This window comes from Aspergillus fischeri, genomic scaffold, assembly GCF_000149645.3.
Source record: "Aspergillus fischeri NRRL 181 1099437636262 genomic scaffold, whole genome shotgun sequence".
NCBI classification, from domain to species: Eukaryota; Fungi; Ascomycota; class Eurotiomycetes; order Eurotiales; family Aspergillaceae; genus Aspergillus; species Aspergillus fischeri.
Genome location: NW_001509764.1, coordinates 308750 through 325032, shown reverse-complemented (window position 1 = coordinate 325032; position 16283 = coordinate 308750). Strand labels below are relative to the sequence as shown.

The 16283-nt window shown below is 48.8% G+C and overlaps 6 protein-coding genes across 6 annotated transcripts; 4 read left to right on the top strand and 2 right to left on the bottom strand.

Annotated features, from left to right (window-relative positions):
• Window positions 1-1545: 1545 nt before the first annotated feature.
• On the bottom strand, window positions 1546-2247 carry NFIA_094800 (uncharacterized protein; the record flags this gene model as incomplete). The annotated part of the gene is made up of 1 exon (XM_001261756.1): window positions 1546-2247. The coding sequence occupies one exon, from the start codon at window positions 2245-2247 to the stop codon at window positions 1546-1548; it is 702 nt and encodes a 233-aa protein (XP_001261757.1).
• A 2227-nt stretch (window positions 2248-4474) lies between these two features.
• Window positions 4475-5155, top strand: NFIA_094790 (uncharacterized protein; the record flags this gene model as incomplete). The annotated part of the gene is made up of 2 exons (XM_001261755.1): window positions 4475-5001; window positions 5053-5155. 2 exons carry the CDS (start codon window positions 4475-4477, stop codon window positions 5153-5155), a joined length of 630 nt encoding a protein of 209 aa, XP_001261756.1.
• Window positions 5156-5879: 724 nt separating this feature from the next.
• Window positions 5880-8065, top strand: NFIA_094780 (putative ferric-chelate reductase (Fre2); the record flags this gene model as incomplete). The annotated part of the gene is made up of 2 exons (XM_001261754.1): window positions 5880-6433; window positions 6739-8065. 2 exons carry the CDS (start codon window positions 5880-5882, stop codon window positions 8063-8065), a joined length of 1881 nt encoding a protein of 626 aa, XP_001261755.1.
• Window positions 8066-10788: 2723 nt separating this feature from the next.
• On the top strand, window positions 10789-12101 carry NFIA_094770 (phosphatase PAP2 family protein; the record flags this gene model as incomplete). The annotated part of the gene is made up of 3 exons (XM_001261753.1): window positions 10789-10860; window positions 10923-11407; window positions 11462-12101. 3 exons carry the CDS (start codon window positions 10789-10791, stop codon window positions 12099-12101), a joined length of 1197 nt encoding a protein of 398 aa, XP_001261754.1.
• A 1539-nt stretch (window positions 12102-13640) lies between these two features.
• Window positions 13641-14126, top strand: NFIA_094760 (uncharacterized protein; the record flags this gene model as incomplete). The annotated part of the gene is made up of 1 exon (XM_001261752.1): window positions 13641-14126. One exon carries the CDS (start codon window positions 13641-13643, stop codon window positions 14124-14126), a length of 486 nt encoding a protein of 161 aa, XP_001261753.1.
• A 590-nt stretch (window positions 14127-14716) lies between these two features.
• Window positions 14717-16033, bottom strand: NFIA_094750 (putative epsilon-lactone hydrolase; the record flags this gene model as incomplete). Its single annotated transcript, XM_001261751.1, has 5 exons — window positions 14717-14857; window positions 14911-15494; window positions 15547-15679; window positions 15828-15925; window positions 15976-16033. The coding sequence occupies 5 exons, from the start codon at window positions 16031-16033 to the stop codon at window positions 14717-14719; spliced, it is 1014 nt and encodes a 337-aa protein (XP_001261752.1).
• Between the last annotated feature and the right edge of the window lie 250 nt (window positions 16034-16283).

Genomic DNA, 16283 nt, shown 5'->3' with positions numbered 1-16283 from the left:
GTACTATTGCAAACACGGGACTTTCCTACAGCGATCAGACTGCGCATCTCTACGTTGAGTTACAATCAAGACCAAATGTGTGAAGTAAGAGTCAAAATGCATTGTGTCAAGTACTCGAAATATTGGTTCTGAGGTGTCACGATTCAGCGGCAAGCCCAAACAGCATCATACGGTATTGGTGCCTACCAGAATATCGACTGAATGAATGATTCATGCATCAGGCCAACCTCTTCCAACGTCGAGTCCAGTTGAATCTCACTGGCTTTACCTGCGAGTTCCTCTTCCGAGATGGATGTAATAATCTTCTGTTCTGCTTGAGATATCGAGTCCAGCAGCGCATACAGGATATTTGTATGCCCGACGAGACGGCGTAGATCGCAATCGCAACGGGAAATTTCGACGTCTAGCTTTCTCTGGCAGATGCTCATCAGGCTAGAACGATATGCCTCCATAGATCAGTGTATATGGAAGCATACGAGGTATGCTTTAAGGTACAGGAGATCGGACACGCAGTAGAATTTGCATCTTAAAAGCGTGCTCTGCAGATATCTGAGGTGCAGAATGACTCGTCACATCCGAATTATATAGCCTAATATTATCTCCTAGGAAAATGAACAGTGTTGCATGATTTCCCGTCAGGAGATTCTGGTCTCTTCGTCAAGGTCGTACAGAAATTGATGTAACCATGGACATTAATTGTATTACACTGGTTGAGCATATGTTTTCGGCTGAGGCACATGCACGTTTGCGCCTGTTCTAAATTCTGGGGAATCATAAGTACAAGAATGTGGAACATTTATTAAACGCCTCGAACCTAAACCCAAAAATATACGGTACTGTCCTATGAACCACTGGAAACAGGCTTTTTGCCACAAGCTGACACCACGGTTCGCAACCACGAACAGGAGACTGTAGCAACTGATGTCTGCGGAATGCTCTGGGCCTGCCCGTTCTATCTACAGTGACCTGAGAAACCATCATCCACCGCGAGTACAGCCACAGACATAGCCACGGCCACAACCACGGCCAGGCCGTCAGAAAGGATTCGTGGCGCTTGGAGAGGTCTGTGCCTTGTAGTATGTCAAGGTCTGGTTCCATTGGTATCTAGTAGTACCTTGGATCAAACATCACTGGAGAAGGACAAGCAGCGGAAAGCTCATTCAAATGTGCGTTAGACACAAAGACGATGTCTAGCTGATGTGCAACAAGATCTCGAGATGGGGGCAAGTGTAAGATGATCACCATGGAGGGCAAGCAGTTTATCACCTGAGTGTCTGCTACACATCATCCAGGTGAGTGATGCGGTGTTTCCAACCTGATGAATCCTCGCCAACTAGCTGAGTACACGAGACCTAGTCGTGCTTCAACTGAATGCTGTAGCAGGGCGGTCTTACTGCTTTAATGAACTCCTTTGGGATTTGCCTTTCCCTTCCGTCCTCTTTGGCGTTGCCTTTTTACTTTTGTTCATAGGTGGCACCGCCTGAGTGCAGTCATGCAGTTTGTGGACATCAATCCAAGCCGTATCCAACTACTGCCTATTTCCTTTTAATCAGTCCGCAATGAATATCCGAATTCATTGTGCGCAGGGGCAGATACTAACAATAATGTGAGCGTCAGGTCTCCGGAGATCTTCGCTTTTAGCTGAACCTCCAAGTCCAGGTTCAAGTCCAACCGCAATTTCAACGGTTCATCCTTCTCCTTCTTTAACTGTTCACTTTGCTCTGACGGCCTCCCGAGAACTCGTCCAGTGGTATCTTTAACCGTTCCCACCACGCCCTCAGTTCTATTGAGCACCAAATCGCTGGACTGTCCGACTGTTCTCCCAGCACTGTCAATGGTGTTTGACTGAATGAGGGCTTGGTCGCCGCGTCGGCCGCGTCTCAGTCTCTGGCGTTCAGCAGCAACTGGAACACCTTCACCCTCGGCCACGTCGCGTTCCTCCTCCTCGTTACGGAAAGGCTTATTCCGAATAGTCTTGCGTTGTCGTTGAGGGACCGGTTGGAGTTGAGCCTCGATGGCGGAAGACTCTTCTTCCAACGCGTCCTCAAAGTTCGATTCCTCCTCAGACGTCTTAAAAACGACAGTTTCTCTTTGAGTGCTTAGCGTATCAACAATTGGTTCCTTCTCTACTTCCTCGGCGAGACCATGAGATGGCGGTCGTTTATGTCTTAGTTTGCGTGGTTTTCTTCTCTGTGGAATAGGTTTAGAGGCCAAGTGGGCATCATTTACTTCGTTAGGCTCAACCATTGCGATTGAAAGCACGAGTTGATCACCAGGAATTTATCATTAAGCTGATAGTGCAAACAGTAGAGCCAAGTATTATAGTAATCGCCTCATTGATCGTTTCCTAGTATTACGGCAGGGTTTGCCGCTATGAGTCTATGACGTCCTTAGCTTCTACCCCACATTATCTTCAAACTTGGATCCATCGAACTAAGTCTGGGTGTGGGTTGAATCTGGGTCAATCCGAATTATCAGATGGTTAAAACCATGGATTTAATATGTGGATTTCGGATCGACCCATCACGTACTGACCCACCGACCCAGAAACCATGCGGGAATGCGGATGCATATCCACCGTACCCAGTGTTCTGATTACCGAATATCAGTGGATGCAATGAGTGGGTAGTTGGATTCCGCCCCAGCATTAGGCCGTCGGGATGTGCTCGTGGCCGAGCCCACGACAGCGGGATCCTTGACTGTTACAGGCTGATTTGGATGGGCTCTAGATCCATCAGGAGCGCGATCGGAGGCTAGTACGATATCTCAGTAAAGTGTAAATTAAAGTTGTAATGGCTTCGAATGGCTGCCTCACTAACTTGTCGTTATTGGATTTTCAGGAGATTTCCAATCGCTTCCTTTTCTATCTGTTTCTGAAATTATGCTGTCATGGTTGTCTGCTGCGGTTGTGCCTGTGATAGGAGCTGTCGCAGCACAGATCGGACCGAGGGATTCGGGGCCTGTGTGGTAGTCAGTACTATGCAGATGAACGCTCATGCGTATCAGGATGGGCGTACGTGTTTGTCAATTAGCAGCATAGCCGGTGAGCCTATACGAACCCATAGCTACGGGAAATGTGATATTCCTAGCACATTCTAGAGGTATCACAAGTCCAACACCGTTAGTCTCCACAACTGCACCTTCCACTAGCACGGCTTCGTCGACAGTACCCATGTTGTCCACAACTTCGTGCTCAACTTCGTACTTACCCCCATCCAACTGGCAGTGTCTCCTTTTCTAAGGAGGAAGCACTTAAATGCAACATTAACAGCAAGGCCAAGTACTTAGCAGACATAATTACCTACTATCAGCCGGTCCTAACTAACAACATGGATGTTGATATTGTCTTTGATTAGCTGCAGCACAGAGGCTTGAGAATGCTCCAGACCTGGGTTTTAATAATATTAACTCCATACTAAGCGCTGCAACTGTATATTTCCAGTTACACGACCCTTCTACCGCACTATGACCATCTACACCAGCACAGATAGCCTCCAACGGCTCAACTACGTGGTATCCGCGGCCCGGAAAGATGACGTAAAGCTGGGTATCTGTTCGTGAATAATGTGGAATATAGTGGCCTAGATCTTTATGTCAAAGCGTATTTCTGGGCATATCACCTTGAAGAAGATAAATGAATCGCCATCATGGTCGATTTCCCCCCTGAGTAATGAGTTTCCAAGATAGATAAAGTCAAGTACGCCCCAATGAATCCGCAATATCCAAGATATGACTAGTAAAATTACCTAGTCTTGGAAGGAGAGACCTGTTCTCGACTGCAATTAAGGGTCATATCTTGCTAGCCTGGAGTTGTAGTTTCAGGCTCGTGTCAAAGAAAAGGGTCCTTTTCTGCGTCAGCCTAGTTCATCGCATTCACCAAAAATGACGATTTAGTAAGGTACCTCTGGGATGAAGAAGTGGCCCATATCCAGTCCAGCATAGGTCCTCGCAGAGATGCGTAGTTGACCATCTGGATATTCGGAAGGAAAAATGGCATTCTTCCAAATGCGATATACTGGGCCATATTGACAGTGAGCCAGTACAGTCTATCGAAAAGAACTTGTTCAAGAGTTGAAAGAGCGGAGTGAATTCTGAAGTAAAAATTATGGGTGCAGAGTATCTTTGTATCGGAAAATACTACCTTGTCAGGTACAAGCCTTGAGCATATTTGCGCGACTATCAAGGTAATTATAAAGACTAGGTTGTGGAAACTATGCATAATCAGCTTACAATAATATTAAGCATATCTGGGTGAGTTATGCAGGTGCTAGCCATCCTTATACATGCATAAAGACTCTACTAATTCTAGAGAGCAGTGAATGACAACACAAACAACAGACCTCTCTGGCTCTTTTAGCACTTCCTCGCGAGCAATAAACACTAACCATCTCGCGTCATTCATCCATCTAGTCTATCTCCCTAATTCCTTACTTCTTGAAACCTAAAGAAGAAAAGATAAAGAGCTACAGTCACCATGGATCTGAAGAATGAGTCTTCTAACTCTGCTTCTGGCGACGGTCAAGGCAACGGAGTGAAAATGTCAACTTCCTTTCACGGTGGAACTCGCCTCAATCTGCCTTTCTACGGCCAGAGCACTGACTCCATCGCTGTATACGTCCTTACACTCGTCGTGTTCTTCTTCCTTGCTTGGTGGAACAGGTACTTGGTCGCCGTCCGGGATAAACTTGAGAACAAGATCATCGAAGCGCGTGCCCTTGAAGCCCTCGGACAACTTTCCCTCCACCGACGCAGAACTCGCTTCAAGGCTCGCCTCAGTCCTCTTCCAAGATTCGTGCGGATCAACAGGGAGGATCATGCTCACGCTCACGCCGACGACGAACCAATCGAGATGCTCGCACACCGCGCTGAACGGGTGGGCAGTCATGAATCCACCACTAATAACCTGTCCCCGATTGAGTCGACTGCACTGAAGTCGGTCTCGTACTATGTCTGGATGCGAGCATTAGTGGAGATACTCAGGGCTCTTATCGCGTTTGTCTTGTGAGTTTCCCGTTTTTCGGTATTGACGCACTCTGACATGTGTATTTCCAGAATGGTAGGAGTCATGAGTCTCAATATCGGTGTTCTCTGTGCCGTACTCGCAGGAGTCCTCGCGGGGGAGCTGATCAAAGGATGGCTACATGCGCCAGCTTGAAGACGGGAGGTTGCCACAACGGCTAGACGTCGGTCACCATCACACGGGGCTTGGCCTTTCGAGAGTCACAACTATATCACCGGAACCTCTGAGTTGCAATTATTATCACGGACATTCGAAGAGCAAACGAGGGCGAGGAGGCACATGTACCTATCTTCGGATACTCCTTCCATAGAGAATTTCGGTTGTGTGTGGAGATCAGCACCTAAGGTTGCAATACTCAATGATTGACAGATAGGGTTATTTAGTGTCGCCGGCTTCGTTCACACATCGCGATAAACCTCGTCATGTCGAGTCATTGTAGTATCCATCTCTTGCCTTAAAGGAGGTCAAGCGCTCTTGGCTGATAATCCACTCCGACAGCGAAACCACTGGAAAGGACGGCGATTACGAAAAAGTTATCAGAATAGAGTCTTGACTGGGTGCCTTTTATCTAATATTTTTCGCGACTACTGCTGCCAAGTAGTCTAGATGCTGTAGGGCTACTTGTCTGCTGTGGGGAACTGCTCAAATCTGCTCATTTCTGCTCATGATGGGACCCGCTACAAAGATACTGATTTCCGAAGGATCAACGCGAAAGATCATGACATCCTAAAACCTTAAGTTTTGACTCTTCCCCCGTGGCTATCATCATGCTGCACAGACTTTCTCCTTTTTCTTCTGTTATCTGTTGGTTGAGGACTGGTCAGAGTCAAGACACAACCTAAACTGCTCCGCCATCGCGATGAAGTTGTCGCAATACCAGCGAGCAGCGCAGATCCTGCTCTATCTTGCAATACCAGTCGCATCTCATGATACAAACGGAAGGCCAGGTCACGGACTCATAGGCTATGGCATCTCCATGTACAAGCCTGTCTGTGCTTATGCGTGTCGTGCCTCGATTACAAACCCGCTGAATTGCGGCACGGCAGTAGAGCACGAGATAGACACAGATATGTCCCGGACGACAATGAATACTCCGAGCCCGTCGTGCTATGCAAACAACGATCCCTTTCTGCAAACACTGGCCTACTGCATGCACACTCACTGTACTGATGTATCGGTCTCGGTTCTGGAGCATTACTGGGAGTTGAATGTGGCTGGTAGACAGCAACATCAACCGAGCCCGAAAGAGTCGTATCAGGAAGCTCTTGAAAGCCTTGCCAGACCACCGACTATAATCCTTAACACATCCGCGGTTCTGGATATTGCTTCTTTGGTCGAGGAAGAGACGTATTTGAGTAATTACAATACTCTCTGGGCGTTCGAGGCTGTCGAGACGTCCCATGAGCGATACGGGTAGGCTTCCTGCAGTGATTCACAGCGCTGCTTGCTGATTTGCTTTGCTGTAGCTTAGTCCTCCTTCTCACCGGTGCAATCATCCCAATCGCCTCTTCTCTACTCCGTTTCGTACCATCCCCGGCCGCTTTGCGAGTATGGTTCAAGGCAGTCTTCGTCGATCCTCCTTTTGTCGGTCGTCGCCATAGTTCCCCCATACTCGACACCTTCTTTATGCCTACTAGAGGACAAGCCCTGTTTATCGCGTATCTGTTAATAATTAACATAGTATTGTGCGCTGTCGGGTTCCGATCTGCTAATCCAAGCACCTGGTTCGCGTCCACGCACGACGAAATCCTCACTTACGTGGCAAATCGCATCGGCGTGCTCAGCTTTGCGAATATTCCCTTACTGGTGCTATACACCGGTCGGAACAACTTTCTCCTCTGGCTGACTGACTGGTCACATTCAACCTTCCTCTTGCTCCATCGCTGGCTGGCGTTCATCTGCACTCTCGAAACTTGTCTGCACTCGGCCATATATCTGCAGATTGCCGTCGCCAACAGTGAGCACAGTACCGAGAGTAAGCAGCCATTCTGGATCTGGGGTGTCGTCGCCACTTTGGCGATGGCCATCATGATCCCATCATCAACATGGCCAATCCGGAAGCGGTGCTACGAGCTATTCCTCGCTTGGCACATCGTCCTGTCCTTTCTGGCTCTTCTTGCGTGCTACTGGCATATTTGGTACAGGTATGGACATCAGTGGGGCTATGAAACCTGGATCTATGTGGCGTTCGGTATCTGGGCCTTTGAGCGGGTATTTCGGGTCCTGAGGCTGGCGCGGAATGGCATTCAGAAGGCTCATGTCACCGTCTTGGATGATGAGTATATTAAAGTCGAGGTTCCAGGTGTACATGCACAGGGCCATGTATATCTCTACTTTCCCACTCTGACGTGGCGGGTCTGGGAAAACCACCCCTTCTCCGCGATTGCCAGTTTCCGACGCGACAGCATGGAGAGGAAGATCGACGTCGTGTCGCAGGATGTCAAGAATGAATATCTGTCGAAGAACAGTGCTTCGGTGACGACGTTTCTTGATGCGGACAAGCCGCCTTCTACGTCCTCGGCGCAGGACCTGGCCACCGGACCTTACCAACCATGCCTCACGTTCTTCGTACGCACCCTGTCGGGAACAACGCGACAACTACGTGCGCGGGCTCAACTCCCGGTTTTAGTGGAAGGATCCTATCCCCCATCACCCCTGATCAGTCATCACTGGAGCAGTCATCCCAATGTCATTGCCATTGCTGGCGGAGTTGGGATCACAGCGCTGGTTCCAGATCTGTGCAGCCACCGCGGAGGACACACGCTATTCTGGGCTTCCCGCAGCAAAGCATTGATTGAGTCGGCCCGAGAGACGGTGGGGGACGCACTGTGGCATGATATGAACGTGAGGATCTACCATGACCAGCGAATGGATATCCCCACGCTCTTAACAGAAGAGGTCCAGAAGTATCAGGGTGCGCCGGTTTGTGTTGTTGTCAGTGGGCCGGCGAGGATGGCGGATGAGGTTCGACATGTTGTTTCGGAGATGGTTAGACAGAATCCGGCTTTGCTTGTTTCTTTTGTAGAGGAATCTTTTACGTGGTAGCGAATAGCCAAGATGGATAGTCGTTGGACTGGCCAAAATAAAAGTCCTCATTTCACGCAAGTAGATGAGGCAAGGACATAGAAAATATTTATCCAAGAATATTCTCCAGAAGATCTTGTGATGTATTTTCCTTCCGAATTTCTGGTTTGTTATCTTCAGTTTAAAAGCTGTTCATTGCAGTGTGAATTATGACTTGCTGTTGTGACCAATATGCGTCAAATACCGATGGGTGACAAAACGCCCTGGAATTGGTCATGAGAAGCTCAATATTTTCAACCGATGATCAGCTATTTTTATTCTGTTTATTATTGTCGTCATACAGTTCCTTCCATCTACCAGCCTCTACACAAATGTGGTATCGCACAGCGACATGCAAAGTACTACAAGAAGGGTAACTACGAGGGAGATATCTGCACTACTCCACCGATCGTCTGTTGACAGCGTCAAGAGTTCACGTGTACGCCCCCCTTGGCATGCTGGTCGGCCTAGTGATTCTATCAATTCCCCGATTCGCCGACAGATGTACGAGGTTTCCGTTTGTTCACATACCCGACAATGGTCTTCGTCGGGCTGTACTGCGGACACGCGCGGATCTACTTCCGGGCCACACTGGCACCTCGGATCACGTCCTACCTAGGTTGTATTTTCGCCGGTCCTCCGCGTCCAAGATGAAGGGACGGTGGTCGTCCGGTTGTCCTGCACTCATGCTCCAGTTACCGGACAACACGGTCCAGCATTGAATTGCATCCTCCGGGACCAAGACGGAGATGGGAGCCGGGACAGCACATTTTCCTTCGGTTCGCCGGACCCAGGGTGCGGAAACTCGTCCGTCTACTGTGCAAACGCATGCTTGTGACCGGCGGATGGGAGTTCAGAGAAGGTCCGTGAGGGAGAAGATGAAGTTTCCCATTCCTCCTCAGGCAGGACTCAGTGTTCGTTTCCGTAAAATAGGCGGCTCAGATGCGATCCCTAGGCTGGAGGTCGTGTCAATACGATCGTCGAGGGACCATACGGCACCATTCTCCGAATCCTTGTCCAAGATCGCTATCACACTGTGGTTCTCGTTGCTGGCGGACGAAGTATCACCGCTGTTTTGCCTTTGCTGAGCATTTATCGCATTTGATGTCGCTAAATTGTCATGTCGCGTGTGTAACGAAGCGCAATGTCCCTTGTAGATGCATATGACGGAAGGTCAAAGCGCCATGAGATTATTGTCGTTGATCAAGTGACGTACGACTCTTCAGGGATCTGATGGAGGTCGTATGCATGGAAACGAGCTCGGAGCGGTGCTGGTCAGCGGCCGCAGACCTGAGAGTCTAAAGATCGATGTGAGTGATGCAGTGGCTCGTGTTTAGTCTCGCGTGCCCAAGAGTGAGGGTTGGCAGGTGATGCCGCATACGGAGAGGTTTCATGGTAGGGAAGTTTTTCAGGTTCATTGAACAAAAGAAAGCGATATGATTGTTCGATATCCCCAACATCTGACCTAGTAAGCCAAGCACCCAGAAAAAGCATATCTCTGGTCGTTCTTAAGAACAAATAAGTTGGACAGAGACTAATGGTCAAAACAACGTGACGTGTCTGGAGCGCACTTGAATTTATCACGTGATACCATGGGGCCGAGGTTCCATCCCTTTTGGGGATCAGTTCACGTGACCACGTAGCTTCAAAGTCATGTTGAACTCGAGAGTCGAGACCTCGGGGCATGAGGGATTTTAAGAAGCTTTTTCAACGATCTAACGATTAATGTTTCAAGCTTGGAATCGCTATCGTTCTGGACTCCTTCCTTGGCTCCTGTGAACACTAAGTTGAGTTTTCGCAATTGGGCAATCAAGCATAAATTATGCTGTCCGCACCGCCCAGGTATAAATGAGGCAAGCCAATCGGTGGTCGGAGAGTCCACATCCGATATGGTGACGAGGATGATACCGACCAGCGGTTCGGGAGTTGCAGAACTTGCAGAACTTGCAGTAGAAAAGTTAGAAATAGCCGGAGTGGATGGCGCCTCTACCATCATCAGGAAGCGCTAGTGGCCACTAGGGGTTATTACTTCAGCGGAGTTTCGACATGGCTAGCCCGACATGGTAACAAGGCATATGCACATTACTCGGTATTTGTCCATTATCTGCCGTCAGCCGACTGCAGCATCCAATAACCGTGGATGAAACATAGCTCCGCCTACGCGTCCAAGATGAAACAAATAGTACGCAGTACACAGTACGCAGTACTTTATCCACTACCTTAGTAGGACGTTTACATACTGCACTGAATCAGTGGCAACTCCTAGCATGCAGGAACTTCATTCTTCGCGTGGTAGAACTTGCACCTACTCTCTGCAGAAGGGACGCGTTGCTAGTCTCCTCCTTTAGTGAATGAATCTCGAGCCCCTCGCATCCGACCGGATCAACCGGTTCCAGGAGGATTGTCCCGCCAAGCAAGTCCTTGTTCTGGGTGGATACGCAATCTTGGCGCACCAGAACATAATACGGGTACGAGTACGGTGGTAAAACTTGGATCTACGCAGCCCAGCCCAGTCAAACACCTGTTTGTTCTTCAGCCCCCCTGCTCTTCTCGATCATAACCTGGTCCGGTTATCAATCCGCCAAGTAGTATATAATCTCCACTTTCCAGAAATCTGCAGTTGGTTTCTCCCTTTTACTACTGTTGATCTTCACCTCACCACCGCAGCTCTCCTCGACTCCTCCCACTCTTCTCTACCCGCCGTCATGGATGCCAGGGCGGAGTCGCCGGATCTGGGCAAACCCCAGTTCGAGTCGCACACTTGGCTCGAACCCATCGTATGTCACGTCGAATCCAACCGAGAATCTCTAGTCTTGCCGTATTGACTATCCATCTGCAGATCGTTGTGAGCATCATGATTGGCTCGTTAATCATTAACCGCCGTAGAGGCTTCAGCATTTTTGGCAGCAGAGCAACGGTAGATGATAACGGCAGCTCGACGGAGGACTATCCCTCCAAAATCCCCACAATATGCGGCATCGCCATTGAGATTCCGGATTCCTCTCGCTGGGCGCACCATATCCACAGCAGGATCCTGCAGAAATTCCCGTTTCTGGTCGAAATGTTCTACTGGGCCGTCAACTATCTATTTTACTCTGTCACCAAAGCCACGTCGCAGTGGTTGTCCCCCGCCGAGATTGGCGTCGTCCAGGTCGCACAGGATCACGGTGTCGGGATCTTGAACTTCGAGCATCATTCCATCGCGCGGTTTTTCTTTCCGATAGAGGAATCCGACTTTCAGTCATTTTTCCTCAATGGACACCAGTCCATCATGACCTTCTTCAACCGCATTTACTCACTTGTCCATATCCCCGGAACCGTGCTGTAAGTCTATTCCAACATTGAACCTCCTGCAACTCAGTTCTGACCACATCTCAGGTTCTTGGGCTGGTACTACTACGCCGCCGAAAACCACAACACTTTTGCCGTCGCGCGACGGACCATGACCCTCGGCAACTTCGCCGCATTCCTCATCTTCTGCTTCTACCCCTGCATGCCGCCCCGACTGCTCCCCGACTCCTATGGCTTCTACGACACCGTCCGCCAAGAGCACGCAGAGAGCGTCTGGGTAGGCGGGAAATCCGTCAACCAGTTCGCCGCGATGCCGAGTCTGCATTTCACCTACGCGTTCGTCATCGGGTGTACCTTCATCTACCACTCGGGCCTCGTGCACAGACTCCAGGGCCGACCGGTCCGCAAGTCCCCGTTCACACAGATCTTCTTCATGGTCATGGCATTCGTGTACCCCTTGCTCGTGCTCAGCGTCATCATCGCAACGGCAAACCACTACTGGCTTGACGCGACGGTCGCCACCTTCACCGTCACTATCTGCTTCTTGGGGAACCGGGTCCTGCTGCTCCTCCTCCCGGTCGAGTACTGCATCTGCTGGGTGCTGCGGCTCGCGAAGCCTGTCCCGACCACGGGCGATCGGAATCTGCACAAGTGGCGCCAGTCGCGTGGGGATGTGCCCTTGCTGGCGGAGCAGGATTCTGACCGGTTCTCTGATTCGGTTGTTTAAGCGAATTCACAGTTCTGGCGTTTGGTTTGGGTTGGGTTGGGTTGCACTACGGACCACGGATACGGGTAAAGGGCCGGCCATCGCATATTTGCATACCAGGCGCATCTAGATCTAATATGTACATATTTATAATGGTATCACTCTCAATGGCAAGGAGTTGCTTACTTGCCTTCATTTTCTGAATCGCACTCCGGGTGGCTGACTGCGTCGTATTATCACGTGATTGCCATGACGCGTGTCTTTGTGAGGAATTACGCCAATCAGCAACACCACGCAGTTGCGAACCTGCTTAATCCTTCATGGAAAGTCTTGTCAGTGTTTGATCTGCGCCTCCTGTCTAATTAATTGACCATAACAGGGCAGCTTGTGGCTTGTGGCTTGTACCGGTGTCGTGTGACTGGCATTCTTTCCAACCAATTGCAGGACAACATAATCCGGATGACATCGTCAATTGTCATCAGATACCAATGTTCATACCAGGCCGTCGTCAGTAGATCCATGTCGGTGCGCCAACCACCCGTCGATTAGTCCGGTGAAGGTTCTGCTGATTAGACTGAGGGTCAACTGAACGTCTAGACATTGGGAATTGGGTGGGGAGTATTAGGAACCATATAGCCTTAAACTGTGTCCTGCTCGATTAGAAAGCGAATTGATACTAACTATTCTCCCCATTAAATGGAAGGTCGTATGTACCTGTCATGCTTGACTCTCGCGGGGTTATCGAGTGTGGTTCTGTGCTGCTTCTTGTGAATATTTCAGAAATCATTGCTTATGTGATGTGCACTGAGCTGTGACTTGTCTTTGCGTGTGTGATTGCCAATATTTATTGAAGATCTCTTGAGTGAAGGAGCATTGATAGAGACTCGTCGGAGATAGGCCATAGTTAAATATGTGTGCTTAGAGTTGAGTAAATTGCTGTCTTGGCAGACCTTTTTCATTGGCTTAAGAGACATGCATCTAATTTATGGTTACTGCGAATATTTATTCTCAAATATATAACTTCTTATTATCGTCAGTTAGAGCTCGCGGATTAATCACGCAAATTGACAATTGCACAATGGGTGGATGTATATCACTGTATGTTACTCCGTACAGAGCGACACATGAAGATATATTTTGGAATGTTCCAAATCCCGCGACCTTCTGAAGCCCAAACGCAATCAACCGCCGACATCGTGACGGTTGACTAACAATTGAATAAGCAATATCGGTTGACGGATCAGTTGACATGAATAGTATAGGACATGGAGACATCTGCCATGCATGCTAGGTCTTCTTTATTTTGTGCTCATCTTCTGGAGAAGTAGAGATCACTAAACAACAACCTAACCGAATATTGGATATCCGAGACCTCGGTATGAGCTACGCATATAACATGAAGAGTGAAGACTAATCAATAATATACACCACCGAGGGCATGCGGTTGTATACTTTGTCGTATACCTGGTATAAAACTCTCCGAATAAAGTCCACTGAAAACGCTTACAAACCCAAGACAGGCATATCTCCATAATCCTAACACTTGATTACACCACAACGATGAACTACCAAGTCCTGATCACCGATGAACAGAATGCAAAAGTTGCCGGAAAAAGGCGAGCTGTGTACCTCCGACCTTTCCTATTATTCTGGCTTAATTCTCTCTTCGCCGAAGTCATCTTCCTCGCCGTCGGCGTCTTCATCATGACCGGAACTCGCGACCTGGTTTACAAAGTGCTATGGACATTGGTCTTCTGTCCATTAGGCATGGGCGGAGCAATGGGAGGCCTGATAAACTGCTTCATTGTCGACCATTATTACGGAAAGAAAGCAGCTCATTTCACCGGGATTCTTGCATTGCTCGTTCTGAGCAGCTGCAACTATCTATGCTACAACCTGGACAAACATTTTGGGTGGTTTGGGGCTTCGGAACATCCGTGGTGGTTTCATTGGCGGTATCCTATGATATGGGCGGTTGGCTACTCCAATGGGCTACTTTTGTTCACGGATAAGGGCCAGGAGATGCTTGCTGGAATGGGTCTCTAAATTGCGACAGCGACAGTCGACGGTCAGGCGAGTCCCCAGATCGGACCCACAGGATACTCTACACAGTGATGATGCATGTTCCATAGGTTTGGAGAAAGAAGGATCGGAGAGGGCAAGAATACAGTTCATTCTCACAAAGCATGTGAGGGGTTGTCCTTTAGAGCGATAATGATGAAGTTTGCGGGAGGCAATACTGACAGTTTTCTGTATCCCTATTCTCCTAGACGCTCATACATGGCTCGAGCTCCCTTCCCTTCTTGTTGTAACCAGGGTATTAACCGCGGCGAAGCCCAGCTTGATAGTTGGCTGATATTGTAATCAAACAATATGGACCCTTGCCGCAGAAGACAATTCCAACAGCCCGAGAGAAATCCAGTAGGATCAATTCTAAATTAAATTGATTTTGTTAGAGCCACTGCTTGTCGACTGAGATGGATTAAGACACCTTAATCTTAATCTGAGTGATATTCTCTCGACGCCGGACCTACATTACTATAACCGCCACAAACTGTACGGAAAAGAAGATGGTAAAAGAAATCTTCTATTGTTGTACAGTTCCCTTTGTTATCTTCTACTCCGTGGATCATACATTAATCTAACCGTTCCAGTAGCCAATGCTTCAAGGCTCGCTCCTGCTGGGTCTCATGATAGTCACCAAACATCGGCCAGACCAGAGGTGCAACATGGCACTCTCTTTCCCCGATTACCAGAGTCGTATCGTGATTTGCTTTCTGAGATACATTAGTGATTCCGTCTGGTAACATTAGATCCTGCAGCCACTTACTTTGAAGCTATTGACCCAAGTTTTAATCGGGTCTAATAGAGCCTCGTCACCACCGGCCAGCACCAGAGTCTGCTGGACTCGGGTGTTGTCCCACCACCACTCTGGTGCTTCTGCTGCTTCGATATAGTTGTTTGACTCCCTTCCATTGAGATACGCTTGCGACCACTGCATCGTGACGTCCTTTGCATCGATATCCCTATGTTCACTGGCTTCTACGCTCGGCCAATTGTGGCGAAATGAGACCCACGGAGACATAAGAATAACACCTTTAATGGGTTCGTTGATGACTAGCTCTGGCACGTCTTCGGAGGGATGCGTTAAGTGGGACAGTACTGCCAGGCACAGATTTGCGCCGGCAGAGTCACCAGCTAGTAGAATTTGCGACGGTGAGTGGCCAACATCCTCTAGAATGTACCGTAGAGCTTCAACGGCTTCGCGAAATTGAGTCGGATATGCCGCGTGCGGTGTCAGTGTGTATGTGCAATGGAACCAAGCAGTTTCTATGCCAGCATTTGCGAGAGTCTTCTGTATCCGCGGCCAAAAATCAAGGTAGGGAGCTGTCGCATCCATGGCAAAACCACCGCCTGTTCCGATTATCAGTAATGTCTCGGCATCCTTGTGGGCTGAATAGAATACCGTGAAAGTTGAAGACGATGTATTTCGCGGAGGGACTGCCAATCCAGAACCCTTTCAGCCCGCGGATATTCGAGACAAAATGTGGCTGGAGACCAGTCTTTTGACAGTAGTGCAGGTACAGTTGGTCATAAGACTTGAACATATATCTATCCCCTGTTAACTGTGTACATTGCGCGGACTTTGTGGTACTTACTGCAGCTGCAGCGGACTGAATCTCCTAGTAAGCTGCAGAAGTAGGTTAGTAGTTTTGATGGTGCAGGCTACGTGGTACGGTACATTACCTTCTTGATGATAGCTTGGATCAAATGATGATGATAGGTATCTGCGCCTGAAGGGCCTCGGAAGAACCCTGTGGCTGCAGCATATATTGCCTCTACGACTGTTGACTGTGAGTTAATGTAGTGCATAATCTTTGAACCCTTGCCTTACCAACTGAAAACCAGCCGTTGAACGCATCTAGTTTATCACAGGCTGTCAGAGTGTGCATTGTGTTTATTGTATTGTGTATGCACATTGAGAAGCTCATCCGGAACGCTGAGTACGCTTCATTGCACTTTATGTGATTATACGCCATGCCGCAATGCTGATTAGTATTCAATCCCAATGACCGAGGTCGGGTCCACGCAAACAACCTCGGCACGCAACAGCATTAATGTGGGTAGTAATCGGGTGCCTGGAATTTATTGACGTGCTCTTCAACCAGGGTTAGATGCTTGCGGCCCGCCGAACTGATCATG